Genomic DNA, 20,074 nt, shown 5'->3' on the forward strand with positions numbered 1-20,074 from the left:
TGTATTTGATTTATTTTTTTAATCCACTGGAGAAAAAAAATTCCTTATGCATATTTTTAATATTGTAGAAAAGTTAATTTGAGCACCAGAACCAGACTGAGACATTAAAGTCTCAGGAAACCTTTGCATGTGTTTTGAGTTAATCAGCTGATTAGAGTCGATCCCTCTGTATTATAAATTCTTTATTCTAAAGTTCAAATACATTTTGAGATACCGGAGTTTAGATTTCCATGAGCTGAACATACACTGTACGTTTCTGACCTGGTTTTTGAGCTGCATTACTCACTTTAGAGTTGGGCCGAATTGCAGCTTCGTTGGACATTTTGGTTTACAGTCTATGCAGTAAAACGTAGCTAGCTTAGCTCTAGATTCTCTCTGCAAAATGAATAATCCACGCTGTCCACATCTTTTCCAGCCACCTCATCTATAAACATCAGTGCTTCCGACACATAGATAATGAAGGCAGTACATTTCTGCCATGTCAGCATTATTGAACTAAACAAACTTCTACCTGCCTCTGAGCTTTCAAACAAATTGTCAGTAACCAGAATGGTCCACAGGTGCTGGCGTGCCGTGTTGTACACATTCATTGTGAATACTCAAGGCGTGGCTGACCATCAGAGCATGTAAATGTGAGCTTTGGCTTTATGTCGCAGAGGATTTACCTTTACAGTGAGACAAAATTTCAAAAATCATGCAGTGTTTAAGCTGCTATCAAGATTTCACTCTAATGAATCTACAATATATGAAAGTTTCACTTTTTAATTAAATCACGGACAAAATGAACTTTTTCACGATAGACTTTATTATTTATTTTTTAATGAGCAGAAATGAGACATCGTGTGGCAGAGACAGAAGGGGGTGTTTTCACGTTTTCACCACCTACAAACACTCGTACAGCCCTCGCAGCATTTTTGCTGTCAGATTGAGTTACGTTTCCAAGTGGTTTCAGCTTCTGTCTCCTCTGGAAATAACTCGAGATGCCAATCTGAAACGCAGCACCACCTTAAAGAGCCCAACACCACTCTGAGCTACACACAGAGCTACCGGCCACGCCCTGTTACTGACTCAATCACTGCCACTCTGATTTCTTATCTTTACAACCTCTCCTCCACCCTGGAACACGGGACTGAATATCATTTAGCCATAAACTCTGCAGGGCGTTGACTTCAGATCCACCAGCTGCTCTAAATATTTACCTTGGTGGGTTACTTTGCCAAAATGTTTTTACAAACTGGGGACTTAAACTTGGTTTGGTGTAAGACGCAACAGAAGCCGATTCTCAGGGGATAAAGTTCACACTGTACACGGGCCCGTTACACCACAGCTGGCGCTCACTTGTGACCCAAACATGACAGTTAGAGTTAAATTAAAAACCAGTGCTGGACGAAGTATTCAGATCCTAGAAGTACTAATACCACAATTTTACAAAAGTAAAAGTATGTAAGTATAATCAGGAAAATGTGCTTAAAGTATTAAAAGTACCCCAGTGCAGTAAAATGTCCACTGTGACTGTTAGTATCACTAGATTATTATTCCTCATCATTGATGTAAAGCAGGATGTTGCTGCTGTAGTTGTTTAGTATCAGACTGCAGCTGATGATTATTTTAATTCTGCCGTCAGTTACCCCGAGCTTAAAGTGACGCCATCATAACGTTTGTTTTGTCCGACCAACCGTCCAAACATTCAAATTATTTAAAGTAATGAAAAGCAGCAAATCTTCACGTTTGTGCAGCTGGAACCATGAAATGTTTGTACATGGAAAAAGGATTTTCTATAAACTGACTAATGGTTTCAGCTGGATTTGTATAAACTGTCGGAGTTTAATTTATAATAATAATGATAATTTTATAAACTCTTGCAGTGTTTCATGTGTTAAAATCTGACTTTGTAAAGTAACTGAAGCTGTCAGATAAATGTAGTGAAGTAAAAAGTACAAAATCTCCCTCTGAGATGAAGTAGAAGTAGAAAATATTCGAGTAAAGTAAAGGTACCTCAGATTTCTACTTAAGTACAGTACTTAGTTACAGTCCAGGGCATGTTGAAAATCTTGTGATCTGTGAAACTCCGTGATTGTAGCTCGTCTTAGTTGAAGCCTGAGGCGACGTGTGAGAGTCAGACTGATGTAAAGAGAGATAAAGATGGTTTATCAGGCCGCTGCCTCCTTCAGGGCTTTTAGAAAGTGATGAATCGCCCCCGAGGCTCCGCTGTCTCTCTGAAGACAACACCGCTTAGTCTTCATTTTAAAGGATGACTCAGTTTGTTTTCATCCACACTGATACTGGTCAGCTAATATTCACACGGTCATATTAAAGCCTGCACACACACTGTGAGCCGACACCCTCTGTGCAACTAAAGCATCAGGACTTTGCTCTTTGGGACGAGCTGCAGACGCTTTGACTGTTGGAGGGATCTCCTGTTTAATTAAAGCCTCCTCCTCCCTGCATTGCGACACTGGCAGGCCCACAAAGGGTTCTCCGACCTAGAAACCACTCAGCGAGTGTTCCTCATTATGCAGCTTGAAGCGCAGAGCGGCGGTCTGAGCATAAATCTCCCGTCAGCTCGGATCATTTGTTGCTTTACTCTGACGATCGGACCGATACCAGGATGTGTTTCATGTCCGAACAGAACTATGGCTGCAACTCAACACTTATTTATTATTCCACAGATTATTTTCTGGTACGGTTGGTTTAAAACAGGCGACGTCCTTAAACTTGTAGCATCCCAAACTAAAATCTATTCAGTTTAATTTAAACATTTGTGCTTCATAAAGAGAGTTTCTGTCGACCGAATGATTAATCTACTAATTGTTAAAGTTATAATTGAGCAGTGAAGGCAGCTTCAGTTGCGTCTATGTAGTGGGCTTAAATGATGTATTTTTAACTGTTAATATGGTTTAATGAGTTCACATGGCAGTAATTGATAATGAGCCACATTTATCAGACAACTCGGGGCCCGTTCAGTAGTTTAAAGTGAGACAAAAATTTATAATTAAATTTGTTTTTGTCAAACCCGACCCAAAGATGCAATAATAATAACTATTATATGTTTAGCACTCATCAGTACAGGTAACAACACAGGTTTTACAACAATCAGTGTAAGGGAGGGTGACTTCCTGGGTTATTAAAACGAGGGTTTACACACCGCGGAAACCAGATGACAATCAGTTGTGTTCAGTCTCTTGTTCGTTAGTAAAGCAGCTGTGTGAGGTGAAGCAGCTAAACGGAGATAACGTGGCAGGATTTAAAGAAACATTGCAAATTTAAATGATTTCATTAAGATTCACGCAGCTTCTCCTTTTAGCAGCTCTGTTGAGATACAAAACTGCTTTACGTCTTTCTGAAAGGGACAAAACATAATGAGATTCATTCAGATCTGACCCTGAATCAGTTTTATGGCAGGAGTCATGACTCTGGTGTGGAGAGCGACGTTACTCAGATCGAGGTGAAGGGTCCTCGGAGAGACGAACTTTGGACTTTTTACGTAACCGTCTCTGTCACCACTGAAACCATCACCAGTTCACTGCTTCATGAAGTGAACGATAAGAGGGTCAGCAGGTCACCTTTGGAAAGACCTCACTGAGAAATCCTGTTCAACATAACTAACAGGTACATTTAGTAAACGTTTGTCGGTGCCTGGATGACATGTGTTGAGCTCTGATCTCTTTATCTTGTTTTCTTCCACCTGTAGTGAATTACATCATCAGTGCATGAGAGCAGTACAGGCAGGTAATCCGTCTTTCTGATAGGACTGAAGCTTTACTCACTCTTTACAGACACCTTTGTTTTCTGCCACGAGGTCCTTTGAACTCGGCTGGAAGAGAAGAAGAGGGGTTTATAAAATGAGGCAGGTGCCCTCTAGTGGAAGAAGTTGGTAATTACAGCTCAGTTGAACTTCATGTTTGCTGACCAGGTATTCAGTGATGGTTGTTTTACAGCAGATAACTGGGGTCATTTCAGCCGGTACATGCACCAGCTTTACTCTCTCTCTCTGTCTGAGCCTTCTCTGCTCTCCTGGTTAATGAATCTAATCAGGGAAATGTTTGTCAACATTTAGAAACTGAGATAATTTGAGAGGAAATGTTCTGTCCTCCCTGAACTCCCTCTGTTCTGACAGCGAAGGTTTGAGCCACTGCAGCAGGTTACTCTGTTCTGATGCAGCTTGATTTTAGGCTTTATGACGCCTCACTTTGACAAACAGTAACTTTATTAGTGGTTAGCTGTTAGTAGCCTGTGTGGACATGCAGCTGTGTTTTTCAGAATAATGAGCAGTTTGTCTTTCCAGAGAGATCTGTAGCTGTTGTCATTAAGTACTGTGTTTCACTACTGCTGCGTCAGCAGGGTTTGAGAAAGCAGAGGGGAGGAGGAGGAGGAGGAGGAGGAGGAGGAGGAGGGATGACAAAGGGAAAGCGGAAAAAGCACGAAGGGAAAGGGTGGTGGAAGTTGGAGGCAGCAAAAGTAAGGGAAAGGAATCAGATTGGGCGGCGGTGAGGAGGGAGGAGGAGGGGGGGGGGAGCATACCAAAAAGGAGGAGGGGGGAGGAGGTGAGGCAGAGACGTTTATAGTTGCTGCGTCAGAGCGTTGGCAGCAGACAGTCAGCTGACAGCACGCCTGCAGGAGGGACTTGATTCGCTCGCTGCAGTCGTTTCCCCCAGAGGAAGCCTTGCTCGGGTTCTCCCTCCCTCCTCCACCTCCTCCTACTCCTCCTGCAGCCGAACACACACGCTTACTCGCACACAGCTGTGTTTCCTCCCTCTGCTCGGTCCCTCTCTGTGTGGAATGTGTGTTTGCTGACATGGAGAACAACTCTGTGGACCCGAAGGAGAGCGAGCCCGCCGCCGCATGCTGGAGACAACAGGGTACACCTCCACCTTTCTGTCTGTGTTGCAGGACAGGTTCTCTGCTGCAAGGTGCTCTGGGAAAGCTTGGTTTTTTTTATAGCTTCGGCTGACTGCAGGACGTAGATATTTGATGCAGGTGGATTTTATAACGGCGGGAGACGAAGCTGAGCGTGTAAACTTACTGACAAAAGATAACAAAGAATGTCCACAGCTATGGCTATTTCAGCTTGAATATTGTGTTTATTAGGATCACGGGGCACGTTTTAGGGGACATGCAAGGTTTAAGAGATTAACTGACAGAGTCCACAGACAGACGTGATTGTGGACTGCGTGCAGGTCTCGTCCTTCAGGCACAGAGGACCTTTGGACAGGGAGCCAGTCAGCTACTGTGACCAAAGGTGGAGGAGGAGGATTTGCGAGTGGAGTGACGTTAGCTGGCAGTTGATTGGTTAGTGTGTCGGGGATATGCTAAGAGGAGCTGGAGGAGAGTCGGGCCAGAGCTTTCTGTTGTTTGGCAGCTTGTTTATCGCGGGTCAGACAGACAAACAAACGTGTTTCTGATAGAACGAATCCGGTTTCAGGAACTCGGATCATCACGTTCCCCTCGTGTCCTGTTTTAAGGCGAGACACCAGTAACACAGGATTTCATCCCAGCTTCACTCATATCACAATGAAACTAAACAAGCAGAAAGTTTAAATGAATAGAAGCTTTTTTTAATAAGGGGTGTGACGAGACACTCGGCTTCAGACGAGGTTTTACTTACACTATTTCTAAAAGATCTTTTTTTGAGCATTAAACAGTTAATTTCCTGCAGCCAGATGAATCTCTGCTCCAGTTTATGGTGTTTTGTAATCATGTAAAGCAAAACTAACTATCTAAGGTCACTCTAACAGAATCTAGTGCTGCTCTCAGATCAGTTCCTCCTGTAGATCTTCTTATTTAATCTCATCCCTGCTGAGTCATGGTTCAGTCTTCCCTCCTCTTTGTGTCTTTGTTTGGGGAAGTAACCTCTTTAAATGTGACCATGGCTCCTTTTCACCTCGGTGAGACATGAATTCATTGTTTTCTTCTGCTCATGTTCAGAACTTTCTGCACATTCAGAATCTCTCCCACATGTCTGTTCTCTGACGGCGGTCTACAAACTGACGCTTTTACTCAGGCTGCGGGTGTAACGTGACTGTCAGCATCTCACGCCTCCTTGTCTGCTGATGTGCGTGCGTCCTGCTGCCGGTGCATCGTCTCAGGCTGCTGTCGCTTCTCAACACCGAAGTCTTTGTGTGCGAGTTCATTAAACCGAGCGAGGAGCATGAAGCTGCTGTCAGGAGGGAGTGTGTGACGCCACGAGGCCGAGCTGCACAATGACGAAGCAGTATTTGGTGTGTGCGAAGATTCTTAATGATCCATAGTTACAGTTATTGCAGGAGGGTTAAAATCAAGCGCTCCTGGACTTTGCTAAGGAGACGTGAACTCTCTGACCTTAACCCTCCTTGTTGGTGTGCAGGTTCTGTGTGTGTAAGAGACTCTGGTTGCAACAGTAGTAAAATATTCAACCTCTATGTTGCAAGATTAGGCGGTAAGGAACGAGGAACATCATCTTTTTGACCTCTCGCATATTTTAAACACAGACAGAATGACTCCTCCTCCCTCCCCTGTCCAGGCTGAGCTCCTTGTGGCGAGAAGAGGAGTCAGAACATGCTGATCTGCTGGCTTGTAGTCCTGCAGCTGATCAGGACTCCACAGTCCTGGGAGAGGAGTCCATGTTGAGACATTCCCAACCACGAGAGAGAAAACGCTTGATTAGACGATCGAGAAAAGCAGCTACTAGTTAAACAGATAATTGTTTTTTTGTAAATATCTTCATGAACATTTTAGGGGACAAAACGAGTAATAAATGTGGTTTGAAAACAGACAACAGTTTCAGTTACCGTTTTTTGTAAAGCCTCGTTTTTCTTTTAATTTCAGTTGACGAAAATGTTTTTTCAGAGCTAGTTTTCATTTCATTTTGTTTTGTTAACGATCCTAACAAAAACCATGATGTTAACCTTGGTCGCCGCACAGCGGGGATGGATTGTTCCGTCTCCGTCCGTACGACCCTCGGCTCTGCGGTGTTAGATCTTAGCTTCCTGCAGATCTGTCTGGGTCAGTGTGCGTGATGAGAAATAAGAAAGTGGTTTGAGGTCGTGTAGAAACGGCGTGGAGAGAGCGCTGGCGTGGCGTGTTTAGTGATTTATTTATTCTTTTTAAGATTGTTGCTTTTATGTTTTTAAACAACATAAAATTGACAACATTTTCCGTATTGTGGTGATTTGTGAGGCGCAGGTGAGTCTGCGTTTGTTTGTTTGAGTTATTGATCCTCTAGATATTTTCACCGCTGACCTGCAGCTGAACGTCTGTTTGCCTCGAGTCCTGCAGCCTGAAGCAGTCTGACCGTTCGAACGAGGCCTTTGCTTTGTTTGACTTTAGACCGAGCAGAGATGCGTGAAATATAAAGTTAATCATCTGCAGCATAATTTTAGGATGGAATGATTTACTTCATGTCTTATGAAACATCAGGATGTTTGAAGCGACTCCAGAGCCTTTGGCTGCAAACACAAACTGTGTGCAGATATTTGGAAGCCATTTTGAGTTGTTTTTAGGGTTTATAAAATAGTTTCTCTTGATTAAAAGTAAAAACAAACATAAAAACTTTGTGATTTTAATAATATGTGCATGAGAGGGTTTAAAAGCAGCTTCTCTGCTGCTCAGGAAACAAACCTCTAACCAGGCCTGATTTGTTGAATCCTAGCTGGTTTGTGTTCATGCTGTTTTGGAGCCGGTGCTTCTCCCAGCATGCACCTGGTGTTCCTGGTCAGCTTGTAGTTCCTTACATGGAGATTTAACTCCAGCAGGTCTCTGATGTAGAGTCTGTGGGTTGGGTTTGAATTCCTAACTTTTATCTCTTCTGCTCTGCATTTCTGGAGCAAGTTGTCCTTTTACAGCCGGGTTATGATAAACTCCTGCTGCTCCTCCTGCTCCTCCTCCTCCTCCTGCCATAATCCTCACTAGAAAAGTAATTTCTTCCTGATAACAGACGGCCTTTCACACACACATACACGCCTCTGTCTGCCGTGGTTGAGCTCTGAACATCATGCAGTGTCACCGCCCTAAATTCAGTCATATTTGCAGATTAATGATGTTTAAGGACAAACCTACTTTATCAGCGTCACTCAGTTCATGTGCAACATGTTGAGGGAAAGCATCAAGGGAGTTTTGTAATTTGTTGTCGTAAAGGTCATAAATCTGTCATGTTTTGGTACCCAAGTCTAATAATAGTGTGTATAAATATAAGGCGGTGGAAAACTAGACATCTAATTTAGATTTAACATTGAAATTAACTACATCACACACAGATTGTTTTAATCAGCTGCAGATTATTTCAAATACTAAAAATATTTTTTCCTAACTAACCAACTGTGAGGTTATTTTTCTTTGTAAGAAATAAAATGGAACAGTGCCGACGCACATGTTGTTGGTAACGCTTTACTTAAGTGTTTCTACTTTTTTCCCAGAAAAGTTGGTTTGCGTTTATTCTCAGAGGAATCGGCTTAAAAGAACGGCTCCATTTAAACTTGAGTAAACATGTTGTTTTATTTGGAAACTAAATAGTGAACTGTATACTTGCCTGTAGACATAGTTTGCAAGTCCGTTTGACCTGCTGCGCACCGACTAAAATACGTTTAAGTTACACTAGCAGTTAATTTCACCACAGGAAGGTTATGATTTCAGTTACATATCATTTAATTTGAAGAACATTACAGTGAAATACTGTAACCACAAAAAGAGCACTGACCTCAGCCGTGGTGGACAAATTATTCAGATCCTTTTACTTAAGTAAAATTACTAATACCTTTTTATTGTAAAAAATACTGATACCAGTAAAAGTACTGCATTGAAAATGTTTCTAAATTATGTAAGTATAATCAGGAAAATTTGTATTAATAGTTCTGAATTTGTATCAATGTTCTGCCTGTTACACTATTACACATTATATTGCTGCTGCAGCTCATTCTGAACTGCAGCTTTTCAGTCTGGATCAACCTGCTGAGCCCAAAGTGTTTGTTCGGTCCAAACCTCAACTTTATTAACAAACATCACAGTTTTTGAAATGATGAAAAGCAGCTTTAGTATAAATCAGCTGTCCGTCAGAGGGTCGGAGCTGCGCATGTCCGTCTCTCCGCCTCCCTCTCCGCGCGGACCCGCCGTGCTGCTGCTGCTGCTGCTGCTTAGCGGAGGTTCAAGATGGACGCCAAACGGGGTTAGTGCGGCCATAATCTTCTGTTTACCGACAGCATCTCTGCTCTTTTGCATAACTCATTTCACTACGGTCGTGTTCCGTTTATGGCTGGTGAGGGATTTGCATGAGCAGCGGGACTGTGGCTGGGTTCAGCCCGGGGAGGGTCGGAGGAGGACCGGGCCGCATGCTGAGGTCGTGTCGGACGTTTTGTCCCCGCGCTGAGGACGGGGCTGCCGGCGGGGGCTGTCTCACGGTATCCCCGGGAGTATAATGAAATGCTTCGGGAGACGGATCATGTTGTTGAGAGGGGCCGGTGATTAAACATAGCGAGCAATGAAACGAGATCAGCGGCCGGGGTTTAGCTCGCTGTGATGCGGGCTCTATTTTTAGCTCCCGCGGTGCTAGCACGCTGCTACCATATGTAGCCAGGTCCCCGCATTTGGACCGCGGGCCCTCCTCCCTCACCACCTCCCTTTTATGTCAGCTGCCTGGCCGGTGTCTTTACATTCAGACAATGTGTCTCTGTTAAAACAATCCGCTGTTAACGTGCTGCTGCTAACACGGAGTTAGCATGCTGAGCTAGCTGTCAGCTAACCAGCGCAGGGGACAAGCTAGCTGTCACCGCCCACACAGGCTCTCTGCTCTGCTCAACAAGCAAGAAGCTTCCCGAAAATGAACCAGCCGCGTTGTTTCTAATGGATTTGTGTGTGACTGACCTTCAGCCACCAGCTGACTCAGTCTTTTAAACTGGTTTTAAACCCCCTCAAACCCACCGTCTGTGTAGCTGCTGTCATTATGTAACAGCACCGGAGCTATTGTTCAAATAAGTTCAGTATAATCGATTACAGTTCAATTAATTAACTGCAGAGTGGTTATAAAGCACCAGAGGTCCAGTTACAGATTTTATTTTACTATAGTTGACTTTACTGCTGGTTGTTAGTGTTATTTACCAAGACAAACATCAACAGACCAAGAATTCTTTAGGGGAGAAACTAACAATACGTGTAATTAGAGATTTAATCTTTCCAAATGGAAAATCAATGGCAAAGGTGCCCATTACATTTAACCCAAACACAAAGGTAAGGTCTTCAGTTAAACTCTCCTGCCAAAGCAGAAACATCAGACACATGCTTGCTTTTCTCTGCTATTATCCATTTCTTGATCAACTTGATCAGTTCAGCATAGATCTTTAAATAAGCAGCCCACGTCTGCAGAATGAGCGTGTTTTTATGTGTTTATGTCCTGCAGTCGGTCGTCTGGCTTGTTGTTGTTGGAAATCTGGTTTGGTTTGTCAGCCTCATAAGCTCATTAATTGGCTGTTTTCAGGAAAACTTTGGTCGGCTGCCAAAACACATTGTGGCTGTCCAGTCAGCAGCATGGCCGCCCTCGCTCACAGCACCTGCCTTTGTCTCTGGGACCAGAACTCACTTTGCATTTTAATGCTGCTTTGCTTATCACACTTTATCTGAGGGTGTATGTTAGACCGTGAGACTTTGGTGGCGTGGCTCATCCTGTACTCTCTGAATTTAAATCTTAATTATCGCGGCTCTGTAGCTGTGTAGAAATATTAAACTGTCAGATTCCAGCGTGCAGTTTTACACGACGTGCTCGCGTCGCTGAGAGCCGGAAAGTACAGCATGTGTCGGCTGTGAGCGACGTCAGCGAGCCGGCAGGGCCTGCAGGAAACCTACGACACCTTCGCTTCTAATATTGTCCACTGACCTGCCTGGAATTCCCTGCTGTAATATAAGCGTGCCCAGCAGTGCAGGACCCGGGTCGTGATCTCAGCTGTCCTCCAGGAGAGTCCGACCCCCCCATCCACCAACTCCTCTCGTCTATCTGGGTCCAGACGCCGAAGGAGCTTTGACCCACAGAACCTGCAGTTTAACTGATTAACTCTGAGCTCGAGCTGCAGTGATTATTTGATTACATGCCGGAACTATTTCGGATCATTATAGAGTAATTTTTAAGAGATAAAAGTAAGGATGAACAATTAATCAGTTAAATGAAATCTTGCCGAGCTGCAGAGACGTCCAGGCCTACACGTCCTATTCCAGACTGAAGAAAACATCTTTGTTTGGTACAGATCCCTGCAAAACATCACACCATGATCGTTTAAATGCGGTGCTACCACTGTGCTGTCTGTCCATTCAACATGGGACTTTCTTTATTTAGATATCATGGATGGATAATATAGGACTGCAGCTAATTTTTATAATCAATCTGCAGATACTTTTAGCATTTATGTCAGAAAAATGCCATCAGATGTCTTGTTTGTCTGATTAACAGATATAGTTGCAGGTTAACTTTCTGTAAGTTGCTCTGGAGAGTTTGGTGCAGCAGGTGTCTGTAACGCTGTCAAGCTGGAAGTATGATGTGATAAACGTTTGTTGTTGTTCTCTGCTCTGTTTGTTAGCTGCCGCTTTGTTCACCATGAGAAACCTGGCAAGCAGGAAGCAGGGGGAGGGAGGTGTTTCATAACATCACTCGGACATTTGGGGATTTTTTGGGGGCACTTTTTTACAATAAAACAATGCAAGTCATGGCTGATGATTCCAATATGGCTGCCGGAGCTGCTGTTATGCAACTTGGATGTGGTTAATTGTGGCGTCGGGTTGAAAAGTGGATGAATAAGTCTGAGTCAGGAGCTGCAGTGAGTTTCCTCCTGCAGGGTTTTTATGTCTCTGGATTAGTCGTGACCTCTGACCCCCAGCGGCCACATGCACCAGCTACGACTTTCCGCTGCCTTTGGGAGTAAAGACAAAATGAATCAGCGTGTCTCATGATTTCTGATCTCACCGTGCATTCGGGAGAAGCTCGTTCACTGATAACGGCGTGTTGAAGACGCCCTCCGGTCACATTTCCAGCATAAATAAATACAATTATAATTAAAACTAAATCAGTTTCTTTTAAAAACCGACTCCTTTTTCAGAGAACTAAATATTAAAGCATATTAAATGCTCAGTCCCGTCTCTCTGGGTGATGGACACTAACCAGCGCTCTTTCTCCTGCAGTGGTGGATCTCCTCTACTGGCGTGATGTGAAGACCACGGGCGTGGTGTTCGGCGCCGCCCTGCTGCTGCTGCTCTCCCTGATGGCGTGCAGCATCGTGAGCGTGTGCTCCTACATCGGCCTGGCTCTGCTCTCAGTCACCATCTGCTTCAGGATATACAAAGGCATCCTGCAGGCCATCCAGAAGTCAGATGAGGGACACCCGTTCAAGTGAGTACCAGCAGAGAGAGAGAACGAGGCGTTTAGGTAACACCGCCCACGGCATCGCTTCATCTTCACAAACGTCTGCTGTTCGTATCACAGTTAATATGCCAGCTCTAAAGTAATAATGCCATTAATCAGACAGCAGATCTGCTCCAACAGCATCACTGGACGGTGATAAATATATTTATACTGTAGAGAGAATAATGCGGCTGAAAGACGTCACCGCTCTCCCTTAAACAGCAGCAGTGCCCTGAAATCTGCAGCAGAACCCAAAGTATGTTTCTGTCTCATCTATCCATCTCTATCTGTCTAGTCGACCTGCTCTCTAAATAGTATTAATAGTTTTCTTTTTAAGACACGTGGCAACTTGAACGAGTATAAAAACACGAGGGAGGCAGGGCAACGTTTAGAGGCTGACTCGGCTCATTACGAGTTAAACTCGACCAGCGACATGTTTAATCCAAGTTACCAGAATAGATTTTTTTTTAAATGTTGAATTTTGAATCTAAAATGACTTTCAGCTCACAGTGAAAAGCTCCGACGTCACGTGGAAACTCGGCGGCTCGTTCTCTCTCCGATGCTTTTTTGTTTGTTTGTTGCTTCATCCTCCTTCCTGGCTGCTGGACTAAACCTTCTTACTGTGTTTTCACCTGCCGCTCTGCAGTCTGACCTCACGGCACACCGGAGGCCACTTAGCTCAGATTAACGTAAGCTGGGAAAAGTGAGCTCAGAGTCACTTCACGAGGTGGTTTCTACACAATGTAGGATTTTAAACCTCACTGAGGGGAATGAAGGCGTCGATTCCACCTTATTTCAGTGTTCGCTCGCTCTTTTCCCTTCAGTCATGTTTTCCCCACGCGCACACACCCTCACCTCTGACCTCTTACTGCTGGCCCCGCCTCTCCTCCCTCCCTCCCTCCCTGTATGCGGCGGCCCACTGAACTGAAGTCTATATGTGGGGAAACACGGGAAGTCTCGGCCTCATCGTCGTCCTCACCTCTGTTTAACCCGCTCCTCTGCTGTCCCCTCAGGCAGTACCTGGACCAGGAGGTGGCGCTGTCTGAGGAACTGGTCCACAAGTACAGCGACATGTTTCTGGCCAGACTCAACAAGACCATCTGTGAATTACGGCGCCTGTTCCTGGTCGAGGACCTGGTCGACTCCATCAAGGTGAGAAGAAATGATCATTAATCCAGAGAAAACGGGTCTTAAACAGAGTGAACCTCTGTTCCAACAGGTTTATTCAGTGACAGCTGAATAAATGAGTGTAGAAATGTTTAAACTGATCGTGAGGAGCTGCTGCTTCTGTACAGGAAGAATCCCTAAATGTTCTGGGGACGATTAAAGAAGTCACATTCATTATTTTACGGGCTGTAGAGCTCCTTTACATACCGACGTGTCGGACGGCGCTCTACCAGCATGTGGACAAGCTGCTGGTTGCCGTCCATGTTTGTTTTGTTCCGAGAACTCATGACGGTTGGCGTTCTTGCTGAATATGCGGGTCGTCTACCTGCAGGGATCATGTGGATCCCGAGCAGAGGTTCGGGTTCCTGCTGCCTCCTGGCTTTGTGTTTGTAGGGTTCAGCTGGTTCCTACTGACGTCCTGTCAGTCATGTGTTGGTGAAGGATGAGCAGCAGGTCTGTAGGTCAGCGTTCAGTCCAGTTTCACTGAGCGCTCTGCAGCTGTCTGAGGCCTGTCGTCACCTCCCTGCAGGCCAAATACAGAGAGGTTCATCAGAGAGAGGCGCAGCTCCAGAGACTCCCTAACAGGGTAAAAAAGACAGATTCTCAGGAGCAACTTTGAGCCTCAGGAATGTTTTTCTCCCTGTGGATTACACTGTGCCCAGGTGCATTGTGGGACATTGTTCTTCTCCCTGTTCCCCCCCTCGCTGTGCCAGCGGTGGATATTTACAGCACAGCCAGCACATTTAATCTGCCTCAGCAGCCTCCAGTCAGAAATCTAACACTTGGGTTTCTTTTCGCTGGCGGCCATGTTGGCTCCGGCTTTAACGTGTTCATCATTAACACGTCGTATCACAGCATCGTGTTAAAGCAGCCTCAGGGTGCTGATTGGTTTAAACCCTCGGAAACAGCTGAAGAAACGCGTCTAAATACTGACCTGGATTCAGGTGTCAGTTCTGAAGACGCAAACATTTTATTACAACTTGTTTTCATAATGTCGTCCCTTCAGCTATAGCAACATTTCACTGAACAAGGTGACATCACTAAAAAGTCCCACGTCGTAGTAGTAGTCCGAAAATTATTATTCATAGACAGAAAATGAATTGCCGCCAAGTTCTGATGATTGATTCCTGGTTTAATGCGTCCAAATGTTTTCTGGTTCCAGCTTCTCGAATGTCGGTCGGACAAATTGAGACGTCACAAGACGTCAAATCTTTGAGCTTTTAAAACCAAAATGATTTGATGGAAATTCTTATTTTCAGCTGTAAATCTCTCACATCGACGTTCCCAGATCTGAACTGCTCATAAAGAGAGAAACAGATTCAGCCTGATTTGGTCCATCTGGTCAGTAGGACGAAGTATTCAGATCCTCGACTGAAGGAAAAGTACTAATACCTCACTGTAAAAGTACAGCAATGAAAATTGTGAAATATGTGAATATCATCCTAAAAATGTACTTGAAGTAAGTAAAAGTGTTCAATGCAACAAGAAAAATGTGCCTGTTGTGCTAAAATATCTCCTTTAATTTATAACTAAAATCTGACTTTGTAAAGTACCTGAAGCTGTCAGATAAATGTAGTGAAGTAAAAAGTACAACATCTCCCTCTGAGATGAAGTAGGTAAAGTACAGGTACCTCTAATGTATACGCAAGTACAGTACTTGAATAAATGTACTTCCTGATCAGTGTTTAGATTTAAAGGTCGACTCTGCAGAACAGCTGAGACTTTATTGATCCCTCAGAGAAACTTTATTGATCCAGAACTGCTCCTCTCTCATTAAAAGGGTCGTTGCTACGGGAACGAACTGTGTTCTGTTCAACAGCATTGATAAGTTGCTTATTGAAGACTGCAGCTGATTGTTTGTTTGTAGCCGTTGACTTTATGTTTTTCCTCTGTGCAGTTCGCGGTGCTGATGTGGATCCTAACCTACGTCGGCGCCTTGTTCAACGGGCTCACGCTGCTTATTCTGGGTGAGGAAACGCGTGTGGACGTGAAGCCTCCCATCATGCTTAGAGGCTGTGATTGATGCTCTGCTGTGAAGTGACCAGTTTATTTAAAGCTGCTGTGTGGGGGATGTTACTGTGGCTCCCCCTGCTGGAGATTTCAAGAATACAGAAAGCAGCACATCGACTGTCTGATTCTCCTGCACACGATGACAAATATTAATTATTGTAATTTTATCATAACAAGAAGCAGCAAGCTTTTAACTTCTGCTCACATCCTTTTCTTCTTGGTCTTCTCCAGGTCTGGTTGGAGTGTTCAGCTGCCCGATCATCTACGAGAAACACCAGGTAGGAACATCGGATCAAAGGAAGTGCTCAGAGACCGGAGATCAGCAGACATGTTCTGTTTTAAAGAACATCCTTTCTGCTGCTCTGTGCGTCTGTAATGGGACCAGCTGAAGGGGGGACTGGGATTTTACTCGTTCTGGTCTTTTGCTGAATGTGTGGAGTTTGAGACGCTGGCTGTCGGTGATCCTGACGTGTTTCTGTGTTTCAGGCTCAGATCGACCACTACCTGGCGCTGGTCAACAACCAGGTCAAAGACGTCGTTGGAAAGTAAGTCAGCGGCTTCATCACTGGATCTGCTTTTGTCCTTCGTTCACATCAAGACAGCCAAATATGTTAAGCCGTTATGGCGTGATAAAAACGTGATGGAGTAACCTGCTCAGTGTGGGGAGCTCTTCAGTACAGCTGATCACATGATCCAACTGTTTCTGTTGACATGACTAGAAGTTTAAACGACGACAGATGACGAACCTGTGAACAGTTTTACCTGCAGTTAGTTTGCTTTCACAAAGTTCCCTCTGCAGCCTCATCACTCTGCATCTCTGTCTGTCTTTGAATCATTGATCGTGTTTATCTTCCTGTCTCCTGCAGGATCCAGGCGAAGGTGCCCGGGATGAAACGCAAGACGGAGTAAAGTCACGTGAAGTCTGGATTCAGGGAGTCCTGAGAGGAAGGAGGGTTGGAGGGTTTGAGTGAGGGCGTATGAAGGAAGGCTGGAGGAGGGGAGGAGGGGTCTGGCGTGGACGCAGCCCTTCTAACTTTATTTGTCAAAATAATAAAACACTTTTTTTTTTCCAGTTCAGAATCTTTTTTGTTGTTGTTGTTGGTTTTTTGAAGCCGGTCGGCGTTGAGCGTAGGTTCACGACACCGAGGTCGGCTTCACGACTCTTTACGTTTAATCAAGCCTTGAAATGTTTGTTTCTGAGAGACGCTGAAACTCACAGAAACACATTTTAACCTTGGATTAACCCTCCCTCTCCCCCACCCAGTGCATTGTGGGAGGGCCGATGCTCCCTCAGTCTGGCGCCGGGTGGTTTTTTTTAGTTATTGAGTTTTTCCTTTCGCCGCCGAGCCGAGAGATTCTCTTCCTTCGTCTGCTGTTTTTAGAGAAAAAGACGAGCGAGCGGCGATCCTCATTTGTATTTTTTCTTATTTTGGTATGAGTTAGAAGTATTTTGTGATTTCACTGTTTAACTGTCCCTCAAGCTTCGAGCTCGTTTCCTCGGTAACGTGCGGTGTGGTTTCGCCTCGATGTGACGAACGACGATTTTGCGAATGACGTCTTTGACTCCTGACGAGGCAGCGAGGGGGAAGGGAGGGGGGAGGGGGCTTGTACTACCATTTAAAAATACTTCATCGCTTCTGAGTAACTAGCTAGAAACATCTAGAAAAACCTTTGCCAGACGAATAAAACACATTAATTACATGAAAGTCGTTATGTCCGTGTCATTGCAGCTGTCTAGTAACGAACATCTCCGGAAGAAAACACGTTTACATTCATCCACATCGGATAAAAATAAAAAGGAACAAAAAAAAATGAAATGGGATTTAAAGAAAAAAATAAATAACCATACTGTCTGTGGAGCCGATATCTTAATGAAGTTGCAACTTGATGTGACTTTGGGAAACTTTAGAGCATTTGTTTGTTTATGCAAGTATAATTGTGAATGATAAAACTTCATACTTCAATTGTGACGATTAAAAAGCTTCCAGCTGGGAGCCGTGTTTGTGGAATGCATTGTGAGATGTAAACAATTATCAATAAAGCTTCTAGACGAAGAAAGTCCCGCCTCCTCATCTGTCTGTCAACAGTCCGAACTCCTCACATGGTCAAGACCCGTTAGCGTCAGTTTGTGACGCTCTGGGAAACGTTTATATTACGCTAACAGGTTTAAGATGTTAATAACAGAAAGGTCAGAGTGAGGAGGAGGTTAGGCTGGATCGTGGGTCAGAAACCGGACTTTCACCCAGGAGACCAGGGTCCGTTTCTGTGTGAAACAAAAAGTCAACATTGATTGTTTTTACTTAAGGCATGTAAGTTACACAACTTACAAAAGATACATTTTTTATCATAAATTACAATATTTTTCATAAATCTGACCCCAGGAGGTTCTGGTGCCTCAACCTGACCCCAGGTTTTTTTTTGGTGCCTCAACCTGACCCCAGGTGGGTTCGGTGCCTAAAACTAATCAAATTGTGGTGTTTTAACCACTACTTTTATTTTGAAAGTCTCACTGAGAAAGAATATTTTATCGTTTTTAAATAGCCGGCTACTTGAAATAGTAGCTGGAAACTTGCAATGTAAGTTGAATGAAGCTCTGCTGCTTCTCAAGATTAAAGCGGCGCTACCGTGTGTCACCTCCTGAACCTGAACTGGTTCCACAGGAGAGGAGCTTAATAGCTGAACGCTCTGGCTCCCATTCTACTGGAAGCCACCAGAGTTCAAGTCCGGCGTTGAGCCCAACCCAAACGAACCGCACCATGAGGATAAACGCTCCAGGGTCCGGTTCAACTGGACTTAACAAGGCTGGTGAACGCACCCTGAAACAGCTATAAGGGATCGTCCCCTATAAAGAAAAAAATTCTGAATAGATTTTCGGCCTCAAACGCTGTTCCACCTCATTCCCACAACTGTCAACAACAGCTTGGCCTTCTTGGACTGTAACATACAGACTGAAGAGGCAGGAGCCTCCACCCTGGAGTATACAGGTTAGTCTTTGGCTCTCTCCAGCCTCTGGAGCGTCAGCTGGGGGCCATCAGAACCCTGCACCACTGAGCTGATAACATACCAACAAGTGCCCAAGAGAAAGAGCATAAACACCCAAAGGGTGAACGTTTGTGAAAACAGCTCCAAGATCCAGGAAGAACACCGGGGACGAGGAAAAGAAGAGTAAACCCAACAGCATTGATCCCATAGGTGTCTGGAGTATCAGAAAAACCCACATCCTGGTGTTTTTTTAAATACAAGTACACGCTAAGACAGGGCGGCACGGTAGTCCAGTGGAAAGCGCTGTGACCTCACAGCAAGAAGGTTGTGGGTTCAAACCGGCCTCTCTGTGTGGAGTTTACATGTTCTCCACGTGTCTGCATGTGTTCTCTCCGTGGTGCTCCGGCTTCCTCCCGCCATCCAAAGACATGCGGACTGGGTTAATTGGTGACCCTAAATTAGGTGTGAGTGTGACTGGTTGTTTGTCTATGTGTGGCCCTGCGATGTCCTGCCTTTCGCCCGATGTCAGCTGGTCTGCTCACTTCCTCTGCTTGCTTTCATGGCAGTGTGCTGACAGTCAGAGCTCCCCCTGCAGTCCATAAAGCGCCTCAGCCGTTCCAAACCCTCAACGCAGCCATCCCCAAATTCCCAATCCTAAATGGCTAAATCATTTTCGACTTTGACTTTTAGTTTCTCATTTTGGCTTTTAGTTTTAAATCTGACCCAATAATCCCTCCATATAAAGGACAACAATGTACATATTCTGGACAGGGAGGACAGGTGGTTTGAAAGAGGAATGAAAGACGCCATTTGGGTAAAGATACCATCTCTAAACAGCACCTGAGGCCAAACGCTCACATTTGGCCTCAGGTGACTCGAACAACCACAACAACTGTTAGAACAGCCAGGAGCCCAGACGACCCAAGTGATATACATCAAAAACTTGTTTCAGGCCTGCTGGCTTTATCACATTTTGTCTGAATATGTAAAGTAATTTCCAGGAACACACGTCATGTTTTCAGAAAGATTTAGTTCATTGCAGACTGTGTGGATGCAGAGAAAAAACAGACCGGTGAATGTAAATGAACATGCAAACTGTGACAATCTGTCTCCTTTAAACCATCTTGGCTGAGGGATGTGAGCTTAGTCATGTCTGAGTTGTTGGACATTGTTAATGTGTCGACACCATTTGCTGAATTGCAAATATTTCAAAACTTGCTTGCTTAATAAGAAATAAAACAATCGGCTCTCGAGCTGTAAACATTGTTGTTTTATACACAGGTAACAGGTGTGACAGCAGAATGGATAATAAAAATAAACATGAAATCTAAACAAACAGCAAAATAGCTTTAACCTGGATTGATACATGAGCTTGTAAAATGTATCGATGTATTTATGGCTGCTTTCATTTTTTTAGAAACAGGTTTGCATGCAAACCTGGAGGTGTACAGCATACTGCGGTTAAACCAGTTACGTTTCACACAATCTGCTTCTCTTCCTTTCTTCAATGCAGTTCTGACATGTAAGAAATATAAATATTTTATTGACAATAACAAAGAGAATAAA

At 44.3% G+C, this 20,074-nt stretch overlaps 1 protein-coding gene across 11 annotated transcripts in view; it reads left to right on the forward strand.

Moving 5' to 3' along the window:
- The window catches only part of LOC119913471 (reticulon-4-like), a 31,155-nt gene extending 13,571 nt beyond the window's left edge, over nucleotides 1-17,584 (forward strand). For 9 of the 11 annotated variants that reach the window (XM_038732898.1, XM_038732899.1, XM_038732900.1 and 6 more), the window contains 6 exons: nucleotides 12,130-12,337; nucleotides 13,363-13,501; nucleotides 15,414-15,483; nucleotides 15,758-15,804; nucleotides 16,013-16,071; nucleotides 16,393-17,584. In XM_038732898.1, coding sequence (XP_038588826.1) covers nucleotides 12,130-12,337; nucleotides 13,363-13,501; nucleotides 15,414-15,483; nucleotides 15,758-15,804; nucleotides 16,013-16,071; nucleotides 16,393-16,435 — 566 coding nt within the window. In that variant the 3' untranslated portion in view covers nucleotides 16,436-17,584. Of the gene's footprint in view, nucleotides 1-4,593; nucleotides 4,860-9,004; nucleotides 9,137-12,129; nucleotides 12,338-13,362; nucleotides 13,502-15,413; nucleotides 15,484-15,757; nucleotides 15,805-16,012; nucleotides 16,072-16,392 lie in introns of those variants that run through there. The other 2 variants (XM_038732907.1, XM_038732908.1) reach the window with 2 other exon arrangements.
- The last annotated feature ends 2,490 nt before the right edge of the window (nucleotides 17,585-20,074 follow it).

The sequence above is a fragment of the Micropterus salmoides genome, unplaced genomic scaffold, assembly GCF_014851395.1.
Source record: "Micropterus salmoides isolate LMB-PRFRI ecotype aquatic unplaced genomic scaffold, ASM1485139v1 Ms_hic_scaffold_2, whole genome shotgun sequence".
Classification (NCBI taxonomy): domain Eukaryota; kingdom Metazoa; phylum Chordata; class Actinopteri; order Centrarchiformes; family Centrarchidae; genus Micropterus; species Micropterus salmoides.